The following is a 19,770-nucleotide window of genomic DNA, read 5'->3' as shown; positions in this document are numbered from 1 at the left end:
ACATGAATAGGATGGGAATAGAGGGATTATGGACCCTGGAAGTGCAATATGATCAGCGCAGGCTTGGAGGGCCGAAGGGCCTGTTCCTGTGCTGTAGTTTTCTTTGTTCCTTGTTCTTTGAGAGAGTTCATGATCTGAAATTGTTGAACTCAATATTCGGTCCGGAAGGCTGTAAAGTGCCTAGTTGGAAGATGAGGTGCTGTTCCTCCAGTTTGCGTTGGGCTTCACTGGAACATTGCAGCAGGCCAAGGACGGATATGTGGGCATGAGAGCAGGGTGGTGTGTTGAAATGGCAAGCGACAGGAAGGTCTGGGTCATCCTTGCGGACAGACCGAAGGTGTTCCGCAAAGCGGTCACCCAGTCTGCGTTTGGTCTCTCCAATGTAGAGGAGACCACATTGGGAGCAGTGAATGCAGTAGACTAAATTGAGGGAAGTACAAGTGAAATGCTGCTTCACTTGAAAGGAGTGTTTGGGCCTTTGGATGGTGAGGAGGGGGGAAGTAAAGGGGTATGTGTTGCACCTTCTGCAGTTGCATGAGAAGGTGCCACGGGAGGGGGTTGAGGTGTAGGAGGTGATGGAGGAGTGGACCAGGATGTCCTGGTGGGAACGATCCCTGCGGATAGCCCCCGGGGGGGTGAAGGGAAGATATGTTTGGTGGTGGCATCATGCTGGAGTTGGCGGAAATGGCGGAGGGTGATCCTTTGAACGCGGAGGCTGGTGGGGTGATAAGTGAGGACTAGGGGGCCCCCTCCCACAACTCTTTCTCCAGTACATCGATGATTGCTTCGGTGCTGCTTCATGCTCTCGTCTGGATCTGGAAAAATTTATTAATTTTGCTTCCAATTAACACCCCTCCATCATTTTCATGTGGTCCATCACTGATACTTCCCTTCTCTTCCTTGACCTCTCTGTCTCAATTTCTGGTGATAGACTGTCCACCAATATTCATTACAAGCCTACCGACTCCCACAGCTACCTCGACTACAGCTCCTCACACCCTGCTTCCTGTAAGGACTCCATCCCATTCTCTCAGTTCCTTCGTCTCCGTCTCATCTGTTCTGATGATACCACTTTCCAAAACAGTTCCTCTGACATGTCTTCCTGCTTCCTTGACCGAGGTTTTCCACCCACGGTGGTTGACAGGGCCCTCAACCATGTCCGGCCCATCTCCCGCGCATCCAGCCTCACACCTTCCTCTCCCTCCCAGAACCATGATAGGGCCCCCCTTGTCCTCACTTATCACCCCACCAGCCTCCGCGTTCAAAGGATCATCTTCCACCATTTCCGCCAACTCCAGCATGATGCCACTACTAAACGTATCTTCCCTTCACCACTCCCCCCAGCGGCATTCCGCAGGGATCGTTCCATCCGGGACACCCTGGTCCACTCCTCCATCACCCCCTGCTCCTCAACCCCCTCCCACGGCACCTTCCCATGCAACCGCAGAAGGTGCAACACCTGCCACTTTACTTCCCCCCTCCTCACCATCCAAGGGCCCAAACACTCCTTTTAAGTGATGCGGCACTTCCCTCAATTTAGTCTTCTGCATTCGCTGCTCCCAATGCAGTCTTCTCTACATTGGAGAGACCACACGCAAACTGAGTGACCGCTTTCCGGAACACCTTCGGTCTGTCCGCAAGCATGACCCAGACCTTCCTGTCGCTTGCCATTTCAACACACCACCCTGCTCTCATGCCCACATGTCCGTCCTTGGCCTGCTGCAATGTTCCAGTGAAGCTCAACGCAAACCGGAGGAACAGCACCTCATCTTCCAACTAGGCACTTTGCAGCCTTCCGGACTTAATATTGAATTCAACAAGCTCAGATCATGAACTCTCTCCTCCATCCCCACCCCCTTTCCGATCCCCCTTTTTCCAATAATTTATAATTTTTTTACACTATATTTTTTCTTTTCCTTCCTATTTCAAATTTATTTCGACTTATTGTTTCATCTCCACCTTTTAGCCCATTTCGATCCCTTCCCCCCACCCTGCCTGCACTAGGGCTATCTGCTACTAGCTTGCTTCCCTTAAAGACCCCATTAGCACATCCTTTAGATAATATCACCACCGTCAACACCCCTTTGTCCTTTTGTCTATGACATCTTTGGCAGTCTCTTCTTGGCCTCCACCTATCACTGGCCCCCTATTGAGCTCTCCTGTCCCACCCCCTTCTACCAGCTTATATTTCATCTCATTTCCATGTGTCTTAGTTCTGATGAAGGGTCATATGGACTCGAAATGTCACGTGTATCCCTCTCTGCAGATGCTGCCAGACCTGCTGAGTTTTTCCAGGTATTTTTGTTTTTGTTCGAATCATACGACCCTGATCTGAACTTCCCAAACACCCGACCCTGTCCGGAACTTTCCAAACACTCACTTGCTCTGGATATTTCGAGCATTCGACCTTGTCCCAAATTTTCCACAAAGCTCACTCGGCTCTGAACTTTCTAAACACTCCACCCTGTCCGGAACTTTCCAAACACGCCCCTGCTCCAAAATTCCCAATCACTGGACTCTGTCTGGAACTTTCCAATCACTCGACCCTTTCTCTGAATTTCCTAAAATCTCAACCCTGCCTCGAACTTTCCAAACACCCGACTCTGCTCTGAACTTTCCAAACAATCAAACCTGCCTGGAACTTTCCAAATGCTCACTCTCCTCAGAGCTTTCCAATCACTGGACCCTGCCTGATACCTTCCAAACACTCACTCTGCTCCGAACATTCCAAACACTTGACCCTTCCCCGAACTTTCCAAACACTCAACCCCATCCGGAACTTTCCAAATACTCACTCTGCTCCGAACTTTCCAAATACTGGACCCTTTCTCCAAATGTTCCAAACACTCGACCCTGTCCCGAGTTTTTAAAACACTGGACTCTGTCTGGAACTTTCCAAACACTCGGCCCTTCCCCGCACTTTCCGAACCCTGAACCCTTTCTCCGAATTTTCCAAACACTCGACCCTACTCTGGAACTTTCTAAATACACGACCTAGCCCCAAAGTTTCCAAACACTCACCCTGCTCTGGACTTCCCAAACACTCACTCTGCTCTGAACTTTCCAATCAAGCAACCCTGTCCCGAACTTTCCAAACACTCACCCCTGCTCCAAAATTTCCAAACACTCACCCCTGCTCCAAAATTTCCAAACACTCGCCCCTGCTCCAAATTTTCCAAACTCTCGACCCTGCTCCGAACTTACCAATCAAGCGACCTTGCTCCGAGCTTTCCAAACTCTCGATCCTGCTCCGGAATTTCCAAACTCTCGATCCTCCTCCAAGAAATTTCCAAACTCTCGATCCTGCTCAGAAATTTCCAAATACTCACTCTGCTCCTAAGTTTCAAAAAACTCGACTCTGCTCCGAGCTTTCCAAACACTCGACCCTGTCCGGAACTTTCCAAACACTCAGACCTTGTCCCAAACTTTCTCAATGTTCAGTCTGCACCGAACGTTCCAAACTCACACCCCTGCTCTGAAATTTCCAGTCACTGGACTCTGTCTGGAACTTTCCAAACACTCAACCCTTTCCCTGAATTTTCTAAAAACTCAACCCTGCCTCGAACTTTCCAAACACTCGACTCTGCTCTGAACTTTCCAATCAAACCTGTCCGGAACTTTTCAAACGTTCACTCTTCTCAGAGCTTTCCAATCACTGGACCCTGCCTGATACTTTCCAAACACTCACTCTGCTCCGAATTTGAGGAGAGTGTGAGAGGAGGACCCTGGGGCAGGCAGTCAGCAGCACCTAGAGAGTCTAGTCTATCTAGAGGATCTAGCACCTAGTCTATACTCAAGTAGGAGTAATGGTAAAATAAAAGCAAGGATCCCTATTCTATTTAGGTAAGGTATGCCTGGGGAGCTCTGTCCTGTGATTTGCATATCCTGCGCTATGTGGGAAATCCTAGACCATCCTGGCGGTCTGGATGACAATGTATGCAGGAGGTGCCTCCGACTGGGGCAACTTGAGCTCTGGGCTTTGGAGCTTGAGCGGCAGCTGGGGGCACTACGGTGCATTTACGAGGCTGAGAGGTTTGTGGATAGCACGTTTCAGGATGTGGTCACCCCGTAGCTTAGGAAGTGCAAGCAGAGAGGGAATGTGTGACCGCCAGACAGAAAAGGGGACCAGGCAGGTAGTGAGTGAATCCCCCGTGTGCACCTCACTCGCAAACTGTTTTTCGGCCTTGGAAAATGGTGAGAGTGACGGTTTCTCTGTGGAGGCCAAACAGAGCAAAGGCCATGGCACCATGGGTGGCCCAGCTGCTCAGGGCGGGAAGAAGAAGTGTGGAAGGGCAATAGTGTTAGGGGATTCGTTAGTGAGGGATATGGACAGGTGCGCCTGCAGCCGTAGACATGACTCCAGGATGGTATGTTGCCTCCCGGGTGCCAGGGTCAAGGATGTTACGGAATGGCTGCAGGATATTCTGAAGGGGGAGGATGAACAGCCAGAGGTCTTGGTCGATGTTGGGACCAATGATGTAGGAAGAAAGAGAAATGAGCTCCTGCAAGTAGACTTTAGGGAGTTTGGTAGGAGATTGAAAAGCAGGACTTCAAAGGTGGTAATCTCCAGATTACCCCTAGTGCCACGCAGTAGTGAGTAAAGGAACTGAAGGATAGAGCAGATGAATGCATTGCAGGAGAGATGGTGCAGGGGGGAGGGCTTTAGATTCCCGGGGCATTGGAACAGTTTCTGGGGGAGGTGGGACCTGTACAAGTTGGATGCGTTACAACTGAACAGGAATGGGACCAACACCCTTGTGGGGAGGGTTGCCAATGCTGTTGGGGCAGATTTAAAATAAATTGGCAGGGGGATGGGATCCTGAAATGTAGTTCAGAGGGGAGAGAAGCTGAGATGGAATTAGAAGTTAAAATGCGAGTAAGTGAGTCTGGAAGGCAGAGGAAACATAGGCTAGATAAGAAAGAAGGAAGAATTTAGCAAGGCTAAATGGAATATATTTTAATGCAAGGAGCCTGAGGAATAAGACAGACAAGCTGAGGGCACAGGTAGGCACGTGAGAGTATGATATCATAACTATAACCGAGACTTGGCTAAAAGAAGGGCAGGGTTGACAGCTCAACATTCCTAGTTATAGGGTATACAGAGGAGATGGAGAGGGGGATAGAAGAGGAGGGGGGTTGCAATATTGATCAAGGAATCAATTATAGCAGTGAGGAGGGATGATATCTTGGAAGGATCATTAAATGAGGCCATATGGGTAGAAATAAAAAACACAAAAGGGGCAAACATGCTGTTAGGTGTGTACTATAGGCCCCAAACAGTCAGGGAGAGATGGAGGATCAAATATGTAATCAAATTTCAGAGAAGTGTAGGAATAATAAGGCAGTAATAGTAGGAGATTTTAACTACCCAAATATTAACTGGGATAGTTTTACTGTGCAAGGTAGGGAGGGAGCAAAATTTTTTAAGTTGCATCCAGGAGAACTTTTTTAGCCAGTACTTGGAAAGCCCAACAAGGGAGGGCGTAGTTCTGGACCTAATATTCGGAAATGAGCCTGGGCAGGTGGAAGGCATATCAGGTAGGGGAGCATTTTGGAGATAGTGTTCATAATTCAGTTAGATTTAGGATAGTTATGGAAAAGGATAAGGTTGGGCTGGGAATAAAAGTTCTAAACTGGGGAAAGGCTAATTTTACTAAGATGAGATGCGATTTGGCCCAAGTGGACTGGGAGCAGCTACTTGCTGATAAAACTGTGTCAGCGCAGTGGGAGTCATTTAAGGAGGAAATAGTGAGAGTACAGGGCAAATATGTTCCAGTAAAGACAAAGGGGGGACCATATCCAGAGAACCCTGGATGTCAAGGGGCATAAAGGTTAAGATTAAGATAAAAAGAGAAGCTTATGGCAGATACTGAGGGCTCAATATGGCAGAGCCCTTAGAGGAGAAAATAAAGTGCAGAGAGGAACTTTAAAAGGAAATTAGGAAAGCTAAGAGAGTGCATGAGAAAGCATTGGTGAGTAGAATAAAGGAAAACCCAAAGGGGTGTTTTAAATATATAAAGAGCAAGAGAATAACTAGGGAAAGAGTAGGGCCAATTAGGGACCATAGAGGTAATCTCTGTGTGGACCTGGAAGACGTGGGTACAGTCCTTAATGAATACTTTGCATCAGTCTTCACAATGGAAAAGAACGACACAGGTATAGACATCAGGGTGGAGGACTGTGAAATATTAGAGAAAATTAACATAGAGTGAGAGGAAGTACTAGTGGGTTTACAGCCTTAAAAGTGGATAAATCCACAGGCCTGGATGAGATGTATCCCAGGCTGTTGAGGGAGGCATGGGAAGAGATATCAGAGGCCCTGGCAGTAATTTTCAAATCCTCTCTGGCCACAGGTGAGTTGTCAGAGGACTGGAGGACCACTAACGTTGTCCCATTATTAAAAAAAGGGAGGAAGGGATAGACCAGGAAATTACAGGCCAGTCAGTCTAACCTTGGTGGTGGGGAAGTTACTAGAAAGGATTCTGAGGGACAGAATATATCTGCACTTGGAGAGACATGGATTAATCAGGGATAGTCAGCATGGATTTGTTAAGGGTAGGTTGTGTTTGACAAATTTGATCGAATTTTTTAAGGAGGTATCCTGGAGTGTTGATGAGGGTAATGCATTTGATGTGGTCTACACAGACTTTAGCAAGGCTTTTGATAAAGTCCCTCATGGCAGACTGGTGAAGAAAGTAAGAGCCCATGGGATCCAAGGCAAAGTGGCACGTTGGATCCAAAATTGGCTGAGAGGCAGGAAGCAGAGGGTGATGGTAGAGGAATGTTTCTGTGACTGGAACTCTGTTTCCAGTAGAGTTCCACAGGGCTCAGTGCTGGGGCACTTGCTGTTTGTGGTGCACATAAATGATTTGGACTTAAATATAGGGGGTATGATCAAGAAGTTCGCAGATGACACGAAAATTGGTAGGTGATAAAAAGTGAGGAGGATAGCTGTAAACTACAGGAGGATATCAATGGACTGGTCAGGTGGGCAGAGCAGTGGCAAATGGAATTCAACGTAGAAAAGTGTGAGGTAATGCATTTGGGGAGGGCTAACAAGGCAAGGGATTACACAATGAATAGTAGGACCCTGGAAAGTACTGAAGATCAGAGGGATCTTGGTGCGCATATCCACAGATTCCTGAAGGTAGCAGGGCAGGTAGATAAGGTGGTTAAGAAGGCATATGGGATACTTGCCTTTATTAGCCGAGGCATAGAATGCAAGAGCAGGGGGGTTATGTTGGAACTGCATAAAATGCTGGTTAGGCCACAATGGGAGTACTACGTGCAGTTCTGGTCACCACATTATAGGAAGGATGTGATTGCACTGGAGAGGGTGCAGAGGACATTTACTAGGATGCTGCCTGGGATGGAGATTTTTTGTGATGAGGAGAGATTGGCTAGGCTGGCGATGTTTTCCTTGGAGCAGCGAAGGTTGAGAGGGGACCTGATGGAGGTGTATAAGATTATGAGGGACATAGATAGGGTGGATAGGAAGGCATTTTTTTCCATTAGTAGCGGGGTCAATAACCAGGGGGCATAGAATTAAGGTAAGAGGTAGAAGGCTAAGAGGGGAGCTGAGAAGAAATTTTTTCACCCAGAGGGTGGTGGGAGTCTGAAACTCACTGCCTGAAGGGTGGCTGAGTCAGAAACCATCGTAACATTTAAGAAGCATTTGGAAACTCACTTGCGTTGCCATAGCCTCCAGGGCTATGGGCCAAGTGCTGGAAAATGGGATTAGTGTAGTCAGATCTTTGTTGACTGGCACGGACATGATGGGCCGAATGGCCTCCTTCTGGCTGTAGACGTCAATGAGTCTTTCCAAACACTTGACCCTGCTCCGAACTTTCCAAACACTTGACCCTGCTCTGAACTTTCCAAACACTCGACTCTGCTCCGCACTTTCCAAACACTCGACTCTGCTCCGAACTTTCCAAATGCTCAACTCTGATCCGCACTTTCCAAACACTCGACCCTGGTCCGAACTTTCCAAACTCTCGACTCTGCTCCAAACTTTCCAAACACTGGAGCCTGCTCCGAAATTTCCAAACACTTGAACCTGCCCAGAATGTTCCAAACTACCAATCCTGCTCCAAACTTTTCAAATACTCGACTCTGCCCCGACCTTTCCAACCACTCAACCCTGCCCCATACTGCCTTGGACAAACTCCTGCCCGTACCTCTCTCAGATTGCCTATTGTTGCAAAACACCTTTTAAGCCAATTTTTGTGAATTATTTTTGTGCAAACATTACAATACTTGACTTGTTTTTAAAAACACTGTAAATTTTTGCAGAATATTATCCTCAGCAGCATATTTGACACCATTTCTAAGGAATTGAAGAAAGGATTGGAAGCTTTTACTAAACACCTGGAGTGTTGTGGGAAAGATCTCCAGGATCATCTGAAATCAGGAGTTGAGGAAGCAGAGAAAAAGTGCATGAAAGTCATTAAACAGCATGCAGAGCTGGTAGGTACAATGAGTGAGGTGCACGTCATAACATTCAAGGCTATGGGCCAAGTGCTGGTAAATGGGATGAGGTAGGTAGGTCAGGTGTTTCTCACATGTCAGTGCAGACTCAATGGGCCAAAGAGCCTCTTCTGCACTGTGTGATTCTGTGAAGTGGAGAATGACAGCAGTGTTTGTAACTCACAAGGATGATTTCAACACCCTTTTTTCCATTGATGGTGCCAGCATTAATTCCCAAACCTGGAATAAATTGTTAAAATTGTCTAACCTGAAAATGACCCATATACTTTCCTTTTGGCAGTTAGTTAGGCAGTACTCTATCCATGCTAATATCTTGCCCCAACACCATTATCTCTTATCTTGTTTAATAACCTTTTATGTGGCCTCTTATCAAATGTCTTTTGGAAATCCAAATACACTACATCTGCTGGTTCATGTAAAAGCAATATACTGTGGTGCTGGAGTTCCAAAATAGAAACAAAAAGTGCTGGAACAACTCAGCCCGCCTGGCAGCATCTGTGGAGTAAGAAAAAGAGTTAATGTTTCAAGTCCAATATGACTTCTTCGGAATTGAAGGGAGGTAGGAATGTGATGGGTTTTTTGCAGTTGAAAAAGGTGGGAAAGCAGGTGGAGCAAAAGAGGTCAGGGATGGGTTGGAGGGTGGGTGAGATGAAGTGACAAATATGTCATGGAACACAAGGCAAAGGGAGTGGTAATGATAGTATTAAAGAAACAAAGGAGTGGTCCAGAATAGGTGTGAATAGCAGAGGTCAGCACTGTCTGAAAGTTAAAAAAAATGAACAAGATACAGACTGGCACTTGGAGGAGAAAAAGAATCAAAATGGAGGACAGAGTTCATGGTCTGAAGTTGTTGAACTCAGTGTTGAATCCAGAAATCTGTAAAGCGCCTAATTGGAAGATGAGGTGCTGTTTCTCCAGCTTACATTGCACTTCACTGGAACATTGTAGCAGGCTGAGGACAGAAATGTGAGCATGAGAGCAAGGTGGTGAGTTAAAATGGCAAGTGACCGGGATGTTGGGGTCATGCCTGTGGGCTGAGTGAAGGTGTTCTGCAAAGAGGTCACCCTGCCTGCATTTAGTCTCCCTAGCGTAGGGGGGACCACATTGTGAGCAGAGAATGCAGTAGACTAAATTGGAAGAATTGCAAGTGAATCACAGCTTCACCTGGAAGGGTTGGTTGGGGCCTTGGACTGTGAGGAGAGAGGAGGTAAAGGGGTAGGCATTACACCTCCTGCAATAGCATGGGAAGGTGCCGTGGGAAGGGGATGGGGTGTTGGGGTGATAGAGGAGTGGACCAGGGTGTCATGGAGGGAACAGTCTCCACAGAATGCTGATGGGAGGCGGTGAAGGGAAGATGTGTTTGGTGATGGCATCATGCTGGAGTTGGTGAAATGGCGGAGGATGATCCTTTGAATGCAGAGGCTGATGAGGTGGAAAGTGAGGATAAGGGGGACCCTATGATGGCTCTGGGAAGGAAGGAAGGGGCAAAGGCAGAAGTGCGGGGGATGGGTCAGACACAGTTGAGGCCCCTGTCAACCACAGTGGGGAGAAACCTCGATTGAGGAAAAAGGAAGACATGTCAGAAGCGCCATTCTGGAAGGGAATATCATCAGAACAGATGCGATGGAGAAGGAGAAACGGGAAGAATAGAATGAAGCCCTTACAGGAAGCAAGGTGTGGGAGGGTAGCTGTGGGAGTCAATGGGTTTGTAATGAATATTAGTAAACAGTCTATCCCCAGAAATGGAGACAAAAAGTCAAGAAAGGGAAGGGAAGTGTCAGGGATGGACCATGTGAAGTTGAGAGAGGCGTGGAAATTGGACTCAAAATTGATTCATTTTTCCAGTTCTGGGTGAGAGCAGGAAGCGGTACTAATATAGTCATTGATGTACCAGATAAAGAGTTCTGGGAGGGGGTCTGAGTAGGACTGGAACAAGGAATGTTCCACGTACCCCACCAAAAGACAGGCATAACTAAGGCCCATGCCCTAAAGACAAGTTAAAAGAGAAATTATTTAATGAGAGAACAAGCTGAGCCAGGTGGAGGAGAGTGGTGATGGATGGGGATTGTTCAGGCCTCTGTTCAAGGAAGAAACGGAGAGCCCTCAGACCATTATGGTTGGGGATCGAGGTGTAGAGGGATTGGGCGTCCATGGTGAAGAGGAGGCAGTTAGAGCCAGGAAACTGGAAATTGTTGAAATGATGTAGCGTTAGAAGAACAACAAATGTAAAAAGGAAGAGACTGGACAAGAGGAGAGAGAATAGAGTCAAAGTAGGAAGAAATGAGTTCAGTGGAACAGGCTGAAATGATGGGTCTATCAGGACAGTCTTGTTTGTGGATTTTTGGAAGGAGGTAGAAGTGGGCTACATGGAGTTAAAGGACTATGAGGCTGGAGGCTGTGAAGGGAAGATCTCCAGAGGAGATGAGGTCAGTGACACTTCTGGAAACAATGGCTTAATGTTCAGGGGGTGATAAGAAGAAGTGTCTGAGAGATGGCGCTCAGCCTCTGCAAGGTAGAGGTCTGTGCGTCAGACAACAACAGCACCACCCTTGTTGGCAGGCTTGATAACAAAGTCAGGGTTGGACCTGAGAGAACAGAGTACGGCAAGTTCAGAAGGAGAAAAGTTGAAGTGGGTGACAGGAGCAGGGTTATTAAGGTGGGCAATATGGGGAAGGCAAAAGGAGGGCCTGGAGAAGTCAACAGTGCCTAGAAGAATGGGTGAAAAGAGGACCCTGTGTGGTCAGCAGCACCTAGAAGAAGGATGAAAGGAGGATCTGGAGGCTGTCAGCTGCACCTGAGTAGCTGGTAAGTCTTATTTTTTATTCTTAAGTGAGGTTTATTACCACTAGTAAGGGGTAGCAAGTATTGGTAGGGTAGAGTTTATCAATATTATTAAGGTTTATTAATAGTAGCAAACTTTATTACAATTGCTAAAGTTTTATTAATATTGGTAAGGTTTATTACCAGATGTAAGGTTTAATTGCAGTAACAAGATATTAATTAATAAATACAGAAATGGCAGGGCTGCTCCAACCTCCAGAGTGCACATCCTGTACTATGTGGGGACTCCAGAACACTTACCATGTCCTGGCTAACCATTTGTGCAGCAAGTGTCATCAGTTGCAGCAGCTTGAGCTCTGAGTTGTGGAACTTGAGCAGCAGATGTCACTGCAGAGCATTCATGAGGTTGATAGTTACATGCATAGCGCATTAATTGGTGTGGTCACCTCGCAGCTCACTATGTAGTGAGAGAGGGAAGGGGTGATGACTAGACTGTCAAAAAGGAACAGGCAGGTAGAGCAGGAGCCCCAGAGTGCGTCCCACTGTCCAATCAGCATTCAGTTCTGAATGCCAAGGAGAGTGATGGTTCATCTGGGGAGTGTAGCCAGAGCCAAGTCCATGGCACCAATGGTGGCTCAGTGCTCAGTTGTACAGGGATCCTAGAAACAAGGAAGTCTGGAAGAGCAATACTGTAGGTGATTCAATAGCTAGGGGAATAGATAGGTGTTTCTGTGGCTGCAGATGTGAATCTGGAATGATGTGTTGCCTCCCTGGTGCCAGGGTCAAGGATGTCACTGGGCAGCTGTAGGGCACCCTGAGTGGAGTGGGGGAGGGTGAACAGCCAGCAGTCATGGTCCACATCAGTACCAATGACATAGGTAGAAAGAGGGATGTGGCCCTGCAATCAGAATTTAGGGAGCTAGGTAGAAAATTAGCAAGCAGGGCCTCAAAAGCAGTAATCCCCAGATTACTCCCAGTGCCACGTGCAACTGAGTATAGAAATATGAGGATAAGACAGTTGAATGTGTGGCTGGAAAGATGGTGCAGGAGCAAGGGTTTTAGATTCTTGGGACATGGGGACTGGCTCTGGGGGGAGAGGGGAACCTGTACAGGCTGGACGGGTTGCACCTGGCCAGGGCTGGGACTGAGTTCCTTGCAGGCGTTTTGCTAGTGCCGTTGGGAAGGATTTAAACTAACATGGTAGGGGTGTGGGAACCAGGAGAGAATATTAGAGAGGAATACAATACTGGGAGGGACAGGCAGCACTAGAATAGAGAATAGTTAGTTAATAGGTGGGGTCAGAGTAAGGAAGAAAGTAATAAGACCTAAATCACAATTACTGTGCATGTATGTGAATGCATGGAGTGTGGTAAATAAGATTGGTGAGTTGCAAGCACAGATTGCCATGTGGAAATGTGATGTTGTGGCTATAACAGAGACCTGGCTTAAAGAAGGCCTGGACTGGGTGTTAAATATCCCTGGATACAAGGTGTTCAGGAAAGATAGAAAAGGTAAAAAAAGGGGGAGGGCTGGCAGTATTGATTAAGGAGAGCATTGCAGTGCTGGAGAAAGAGGATGTCCCAGAGGGATCAAGGATAGAATCCATTTGGCTAGAGCTAAGGAACAAAAAAGGTGCAATTACATCATTCGGTGTAATCTATAGACCGCTAACTAGTGGGAAGGGTGCAGAGGAACAAATTTGTTAGGGAATTGCAGAGAGGTGCAAAAGTTATAGCGTAATTATAATTGGGTCTTTAATTATCTAAATACAGATTGGGGTAGCATTAGTGTAAAGGGCAGAGAACAGCAAGAGTAGGAACACATTCTAGGAAGAATGTGTTCAGGAAAATTTTCTTCAGTATGTTTCCAGTCCAATGTGAAAGGAGGCACTAGACCTCATTTTTGGGACCAAGTAGAGTGGGTCAGTAGGAGAACATTTGGAGGACAGTGATCATTGTATCATAAGGTTTAGGCTGGCAATGGAAAAGGGCAAAGAACAATCAGAGTAAGAATAATTAATTGGGGGAAAGCAAACTTCAATGGGGTAAGAACGGATCTGAGCCAATAAAATTGAAATCAAAGGTTGGCAGGAGAAACAGGAGCTGAACAATGGGCTACCTTAAATGAAGAGATGGTTCAAGCATAGTCAAGGTATGTTCCCTCAAAAGGGAAAGGTAGGGCAAACAAATCCAGAGCTCCCTGGATGATAAAGGAATTAGAAATTAAGGTAAAGAAGGAAAAGTATACTTATAACAGGTAAAAGCAAAATACTGCGGATGCTAGAAATTTGAAACAAAAACAAAAATATCTGGAAAAACTCAGCAGGTCTGACAGCATCTGTGGAGAGGAATACAGTTGACGTTTCGAGTCCATATGACTCTTCATCAGAACTAAGGAAATGGAGAAATGAGGTGAAATATAAGCTGGTAGAGGGGGGTGAGACAGGTAGAGCTGGATAGGGGGCAAGTGATAGGTGGAGGCAAAGAGAAGATGTCATAGACAAAAGAACAAAAGGGTGTTGATGGTGATGTGCTAATGGGGACATTAAGGGTAGCAAGCAGGACAAGCTAGTGGCAGATGGCCCGAGTGGTGGTGGGGTGGGGGGAAGGGATTGAAATGGGCTAAAAGGTGGAGATAAAACATTAGATCGAAATAAATTTAAAAATAGGTGGGAAAAGAAAGATTATAAATAAATTATAAATTATTGGAAAAAGGGGGATCGGAAAGGGGGTGGGGATGGAGGAGAAAGTCCATGATCTGAAATTGTTGAACTCAATATTAAGTCCAGAAGGCTGTAAAGTGCCTAGTCGGAAGATGAGGTGCTGTTCCTCCAGTTTGCGTTGGGCTTCACTGGAACACTGCAGCAGGCCAAGGATGGACATGTGGGCATGAGAGCAGGGTAGTGTATTGAAATGGTGTGTTGAAATGGTTATAACAGGTGTTAGGTAGAAAATACAATTGAACACCAAGCTGAATATAGGAGGTTCAGAGGGGAGGTGAAGAAGCAAATAAGAGAAACAAAGAGGGAGTATGAAAAGTGATCGACAGCTAAAATAAAAGGGAATCCCAAAGTCTACTATCAGCATATAAATAGTAAAAGAGGGGCAAAAGGAGGAGGGGGGCAATTCGGGACCAAAAAGCCACATGAGAACAGGGGACATAACTGGGTATTAAGTGAATACTTTGCATCTATCTTTATCAAGGAAGATGTTACCCAGGCCCTGGTAAAAGATCAGGTAATTCAGGGTTTAAAATTGAAAAGGAGGAGGTATAGGAGAGGTTATCTGTACCTAAAGGTGATAGGGCACCAGGTTTGGATGAGATGCATCCAAGGATACTGAGGGAAGTGAGAGTGGAAATTGCAGAGACATTGACCATAATTTTTCAGTCTCTCGTAGATTCAGGGTAGGGACAGAGGACTGGAGAGAATTGCAAGCCTTACACCCTTGTTCAAAAAGAGAGTGTAAAAATAAGCCCACCAACCACAGGCCAACTAGTTTAACTTTGGTCGTGGGGAAGTTTCTAGAAACAATAATTTGGGACAAAATTAATAGTCACATGGACAAATGTGGGTTAAATAAGGAAAGCAGCATGGATTTCTTAAGGGAAAATCATGCTTAACTAATTTGCTTGAGTTTTTTGAACAGGTAACAGAGAGGGTTGATGAGAGCAATGCTGTTGATGTGGTGTACATGGACTTCCGGAAGGCGTTTGATACAGCACTACACAACAGATTTGTGAGCGAAATTATAGCTCATGAAATAAAAGAAACAGTAGCAACATGGATATGGAGTTGGCTGAGTGACAGAGAACAGAGAATAATGGTTAATGGATGTTTTTCGTGCTAGAGGAAGGATTGTAATGGAGTTCCCCAGGGATCAGTGTTGGTATCCTTGCTTTTCCTGATATATATTAATGACATCAACCTTGGTGTACAGGGCACAATTTCAAAGTTTGCGGATGATGCAAGACTTAGAAGCATTGTGAACTGTGAGGAGGATAGTATAGAACTGCAAAGGGACAAAGACAATGGTGAAATGGGTGGACAGATGGCAGATGAAGTTCAATGTGGAGAAATGTGAAGTGATTCATTTTGGCAGAAGAATGTGGAGAGATAATATAAAATAAAGGGTATAATTTTAAAGAGGGTACAGGAGCAAAGGGACCTGGGTGTACATGTGCATACGTCATTGAAGTTGGCAGGGCTGGTTTTGAGAGAAGCTAATAAAGCATTCTGCATGCTAAGCTTTATTAATAATGGCATAGAGCTCAAAAACAAAGAGGTTATGTTGAATTTGTATATGGCACAAGTTTGGCCTCAGCTGGAGCAGTGCATCCTGTTCTGGGCGCTATACTTTAGGAAGGATGTGACAGCATTGGAGAGAGTGCAGAAAAAATTCACAAGGATAGGCCCAGGAATGAATAACTTCAGTTATGAAGATAGATTGGAGAAGTTAGTACTGCTTTCCTTCAAGAAAAGAAGGTCGAGTGGAGATCAACATCACGCCAAGTCTGAAATTCATTGTGGTGAGGGCATAAGGGGATAAAACAGTCCTTCGCTGAGCACAGATCGTTCAGCATCATAGAGGGGAAGGTCAGAGTGTATAGTGAATACACGGCAAGAGCTGGGATTAGAAGAAGGGTTGGGGTCAGAGGAACGGGAAGGGGTGGAGTGTGTTCCTTAACACCTGAAAGGAAGAGAAAAAGTTTCTTGTTTAGGCATCGGATGAGTCAAAAAATGAAATGATACTGGGGTCCAGGACAGCTTTGAGATAGGTTGAATTGGTGGTGTTGGAGAGAGAGGTCAAGTGTATACATGTGGCAGCACATGGTACTGACTGGGGACCTCAGGATGCGGCAAGAGCATCAGATCTGAGGAACGTTGTATATCTCAGACTTACCCGTAATCCTGGGTGGATTCAAAACATAGGTGTGGAACTTCAGCTGGAATCCACGTGGGGTAAGTAGGAGCTGAAGTCAGTCACTGAGGAAGGAGATGTGGCTGTGAAAGCGAGTTTTGGTAAACTCGCTTTGGAACCATCTCCTGGTTCCCCTTGACCTGGCCTGTTTGTTACATCCTAAAAGAACCCTAATAAATTTGTCTGTATAATTCAATAAGATCACGGCTAAACTCACCTACATCCTCCCCTGTTATCCCCACAACCCAAAATTCTTTTAGTACCCAAAAAATTATTGACCTATCTTGTACTTCTACATACCCCATCAGGACTTGATTAGCCCCAATCTCTTATTGTGCAATTTTCACTTACAGTTGGAATGGATGTAGGCTTTGGAACCATTCCTGACATAATTTAGTATCCATTAAATAAAGTGACTGTAGAACATAAGATGGTCATTGGTTTAAGTAGTAAACACAAATTAATGTGCATATTGGCATCCTTGTTTTTGTAGCCAGGTGCAAAATCTTACCAAGGTTACCACAAGACACTGAAGGCGATATGTAGAAACGATGGGGTTTACAACTCAGCCAGGTTTGGTCCCATCAATGTCAACTTTGATCTGTCAAAGTCTCTCTACCGGGAAATTGATACTTTTTCTGAAAATACCCTTCAGTAAGTATTCTACTAATCTGTACAACACTTACAAACTAATCAATGAGGTGGGGTGTGACCAACCAGGAATCATTAACCATCGGACAAAGTTGAGATTCACGTCTTAGTAAATGCAGTTAGAAGTCCAATTCATTGACGATACTTCGAATACCGTTTATTTTCACTAATGCAGAGATATTTTGTGTTGCACTGTTGCTGATTGCCTGCTCTTGAGCAGGAAGCTGTGTCACATTACCATTCAAATAATATATTTCTAAACCTTCCTTTATGACTGATTTCCTGTTTCCTGAGAAGCTATGACATAGTATTCCCCTTACATTGTGAGGCCTGTGCCCTTAAGCACAACTAAAGTTAAACAAACCTGCCTGTAGTTGCTAGGAATGTTTTTACATCCTTTCTTGAATAAGGGTGTCACATTTGTCACTCTCCAATCCTCTGGCAATTTCTTCTGCTCTCTCTATCCCCACTCTCTTTAGTAATGTGGGATGCAAGCCAACTGGACCAGGTGACTTATGCACTCTAAGCATAGCCAGCCTTTCCAGTATCTCTGCCTCTCGATTTTGACCCCCACCCATCACCATCTCCACTTCTACTGACATTTTCTCAGATTCCTCTTATAGTATAAAGTACTTATTAAGTATTCTAGCCTTGCCTGGCACCTCTAACCATATAATCACCCTCTGTCCCTGATAAGATCCACTCCACCTCTTACTGCCCAATTACTACTTACATGCTGGTAGATTTTTGGGTTCCTTTTATGTTAACTGCCATTCTATTCTCATATTCTCTCCTTGCCAGTCTTATTTTAATTAGAATTCTAATTCTGTTTCCCTCTTCACTCCTCTCTGAACCTATTATATTTGACCTGGCTTGCACTTACAGAATTCACCTGACACACACTTTTTTGTTTCAGCATTTGCTCCATCTCCCTCATTATGCAAGAAACCCTTGTTTTGCTTCCCCTCCTTTTCACCATTGTTGGAATGTACCTAGTCTGTACCTGAAATATCTCTTCCTTATAGATCATCCATTGTTCTGTTACAGTTTTTCCTGTCAGTCTTTGATCCCATTTTAACCTGGCTAGACCTCTTCTCATCCCATTGAAATTAGATCTCTTCCAATCTAGAAGTTCTACTTTAGATTGTTCCTTGCACTTCTCTATTACTAGTCTAAACCTTATGACACAATGATTACTCTTACCCGAGTGTTCCTGCACGGACACTTGGTTCATTTGGCCCACTTCATTCTCCAGCACCAGATTCAGCCCAGCAATCACCTGCAATGCCTTCATTTCCCACTCTCAGGCTGTACTTCTGGAATCCCCCAAGGATTTATCCTAGAGCCCCTCTCATTTCTCATTTATATGCTGCCCCTCGGTGACATCATCCGAAAAAGCAGTGCCAGTTTCCATGTGTATGCTGACAGCACCCACCTATGGCCATGCAGAAATCATCTCCAATTAAATGTTGGAAAGACTGAGCCATTACCTTTGCACCACCAACCGCACCCCCACCCCCACCCAGCCGCCATGGTTTACAAATACCTTCTCCTAGACGTTGACTCCATCCCTCTCCCTGGTCACTGTCTGAGGCTGAACCAGACTGTTCAGAACCTTGACATCCTATTTCAAACTGAGATGAACTTTCAACCACATATCCATTCCACACCAAGATCAGTTTCTTCCACCTCCGTAAAGTTGCTCTTCCCAGCCCCCGCCTCAACCCGCCTGCTACTAAAACTCTCATCCACATTTTCTTACCTCCAGACTTGCCAATGTTAATGGCAAGGCCTCCCACCTCACATTCTCTGTAAATTTCAGCTCATCAAAGATCCTGCTGCCCATATCTGAACTCACACCTTCAACCTAGGAACATTTAACACCCAGTCCTGCCCTTCTTTGAGCCAGGTCTCTGTTATAGCCACAATATCATATTTCCACATGGCAATCTGTGCCTGTAACTCACCAATCTTATTTACCAACCTCCGTGCATTCACATATATGCATGGTAACCTGGATTTAGACTTTCCCTCTTACTTTGAACCCGCCCAATACTTTAATGTTTCCTACTCTAGTGCTATCTGTTTCTCCCAGTATCTGCTAGTGCTAGTTGGGAGGATTTAAACTAACTTGCTCCCTAAGTTCTGACTGCAGGACCACATCCCTCTTTCTACCTATGTCATTGGTACCAATATGGACCACAGCCACTGGCTGCTCACCCTCCCCACTCAGGGTGCTCGGCCACTCAGTTACATCCTGACCCTGGCACCAGGGCCATCCTAGATTGACATCTGAAGCCGCAGAAATGCATGACTGTTCTCTTAACTAGTGAATCTCCTTTCACTATTGCACTTCCAGTGTTCTGCATGTCCCCTCTACAGCTGAGCCAGCCGTGATGCCATGGATTTGGCTCTGACTGCACTCCCCAGTACATTGAGTCCAGTTCTGGGCACCGCAATTGAGGAAGCATGTGAAGGCATTAGAGAGAATGCAGAAAAGATTCACGAGAATGGTTCCAGGAATGAGGAACTTCAGTTATGTAGATAGATTGGAGAAGTTGGGACTGGTCTTGTTGGACAAGAGCATACTAAGAGCAGACCTGATAGAGGTATTCAAAATCATGAGGGGTCTGGACAGAGTATATAGGGAGAAACTGTTCCCATTGGTGGAAGGATCGAGAACCAGAGGGCACAGGTTTAAGGTAATTGGCAAAATAAGCAATGGTGACATAAGGAAAAACATTTTTACGCAGCAAGTGGTTAGGATCTGGAATGTACTTCCTGAGAGTGTGGTGGAGGATTCAAAAGGGAATTGGATCATTATCTGAAAAGGAGACATGCAGGGCTGTAGAGAAAAGACAGGGGTGTGGCACGAAATGACTTATTCCTTCAGAGGGCCAGCACAGACACAATGGGCTGAATTTCCTTC

The 19,770-nt window shown here is 45.6% G+C and overlaps 1 protein-coding gene across 2 annotated transcripts in view; it reads left to right on the top strand.

Moving 5' to 3' along the window:
- LOC144695847 (nuclear GTPase SLIP-GC-like) overlaps window positions 1–19,770 on the top strand; it is a 222,811-nt gene that overhangs the window by 173,434 nt on the left and 29,607 nt on the right. The window contains exons 13-15 of one of the 2 annotated variants that reach the window (XM_078566876.1): window positions 8,296–8,469; window positions 10,839–10,916; window positions 16,684–16,844. In XM_078566876.1, coding sequence (XP_078423002.1) covers window positions 8,296–8,469; window positions 10,839–10,916; window positions 16,684–16,844 — 413 coding nt within the window. The remainder of the gene's footprint in view (window positions 1–8,295; window positions 8,470–10,838; window positions 10,917–16,683; window positions 16,845–19,770) is intronic. The other variant, XM_078566877.1, reaches the window with a different exon arrangement.

The sequence above is a fragment of the Cetorhinus maximus genome, chromosome 21 (genome assembly GCF_964194155.1).
Source record: "Cetorhinus maximus chromosome 21, sCetMax3.hap1.1, whole genome shotgun sequence".
In the NCBI taxonomy this organism is placed as follows: Eukaryota; Metazoa; Chordata; class Chondrichthyes; order Lamniformes; family Cetorhinidae; genus Cetorhinus; species Cetorhinus maximus.
This window is presented reverse-complemented; position numbering and strand designations above follow the sequence as displayed.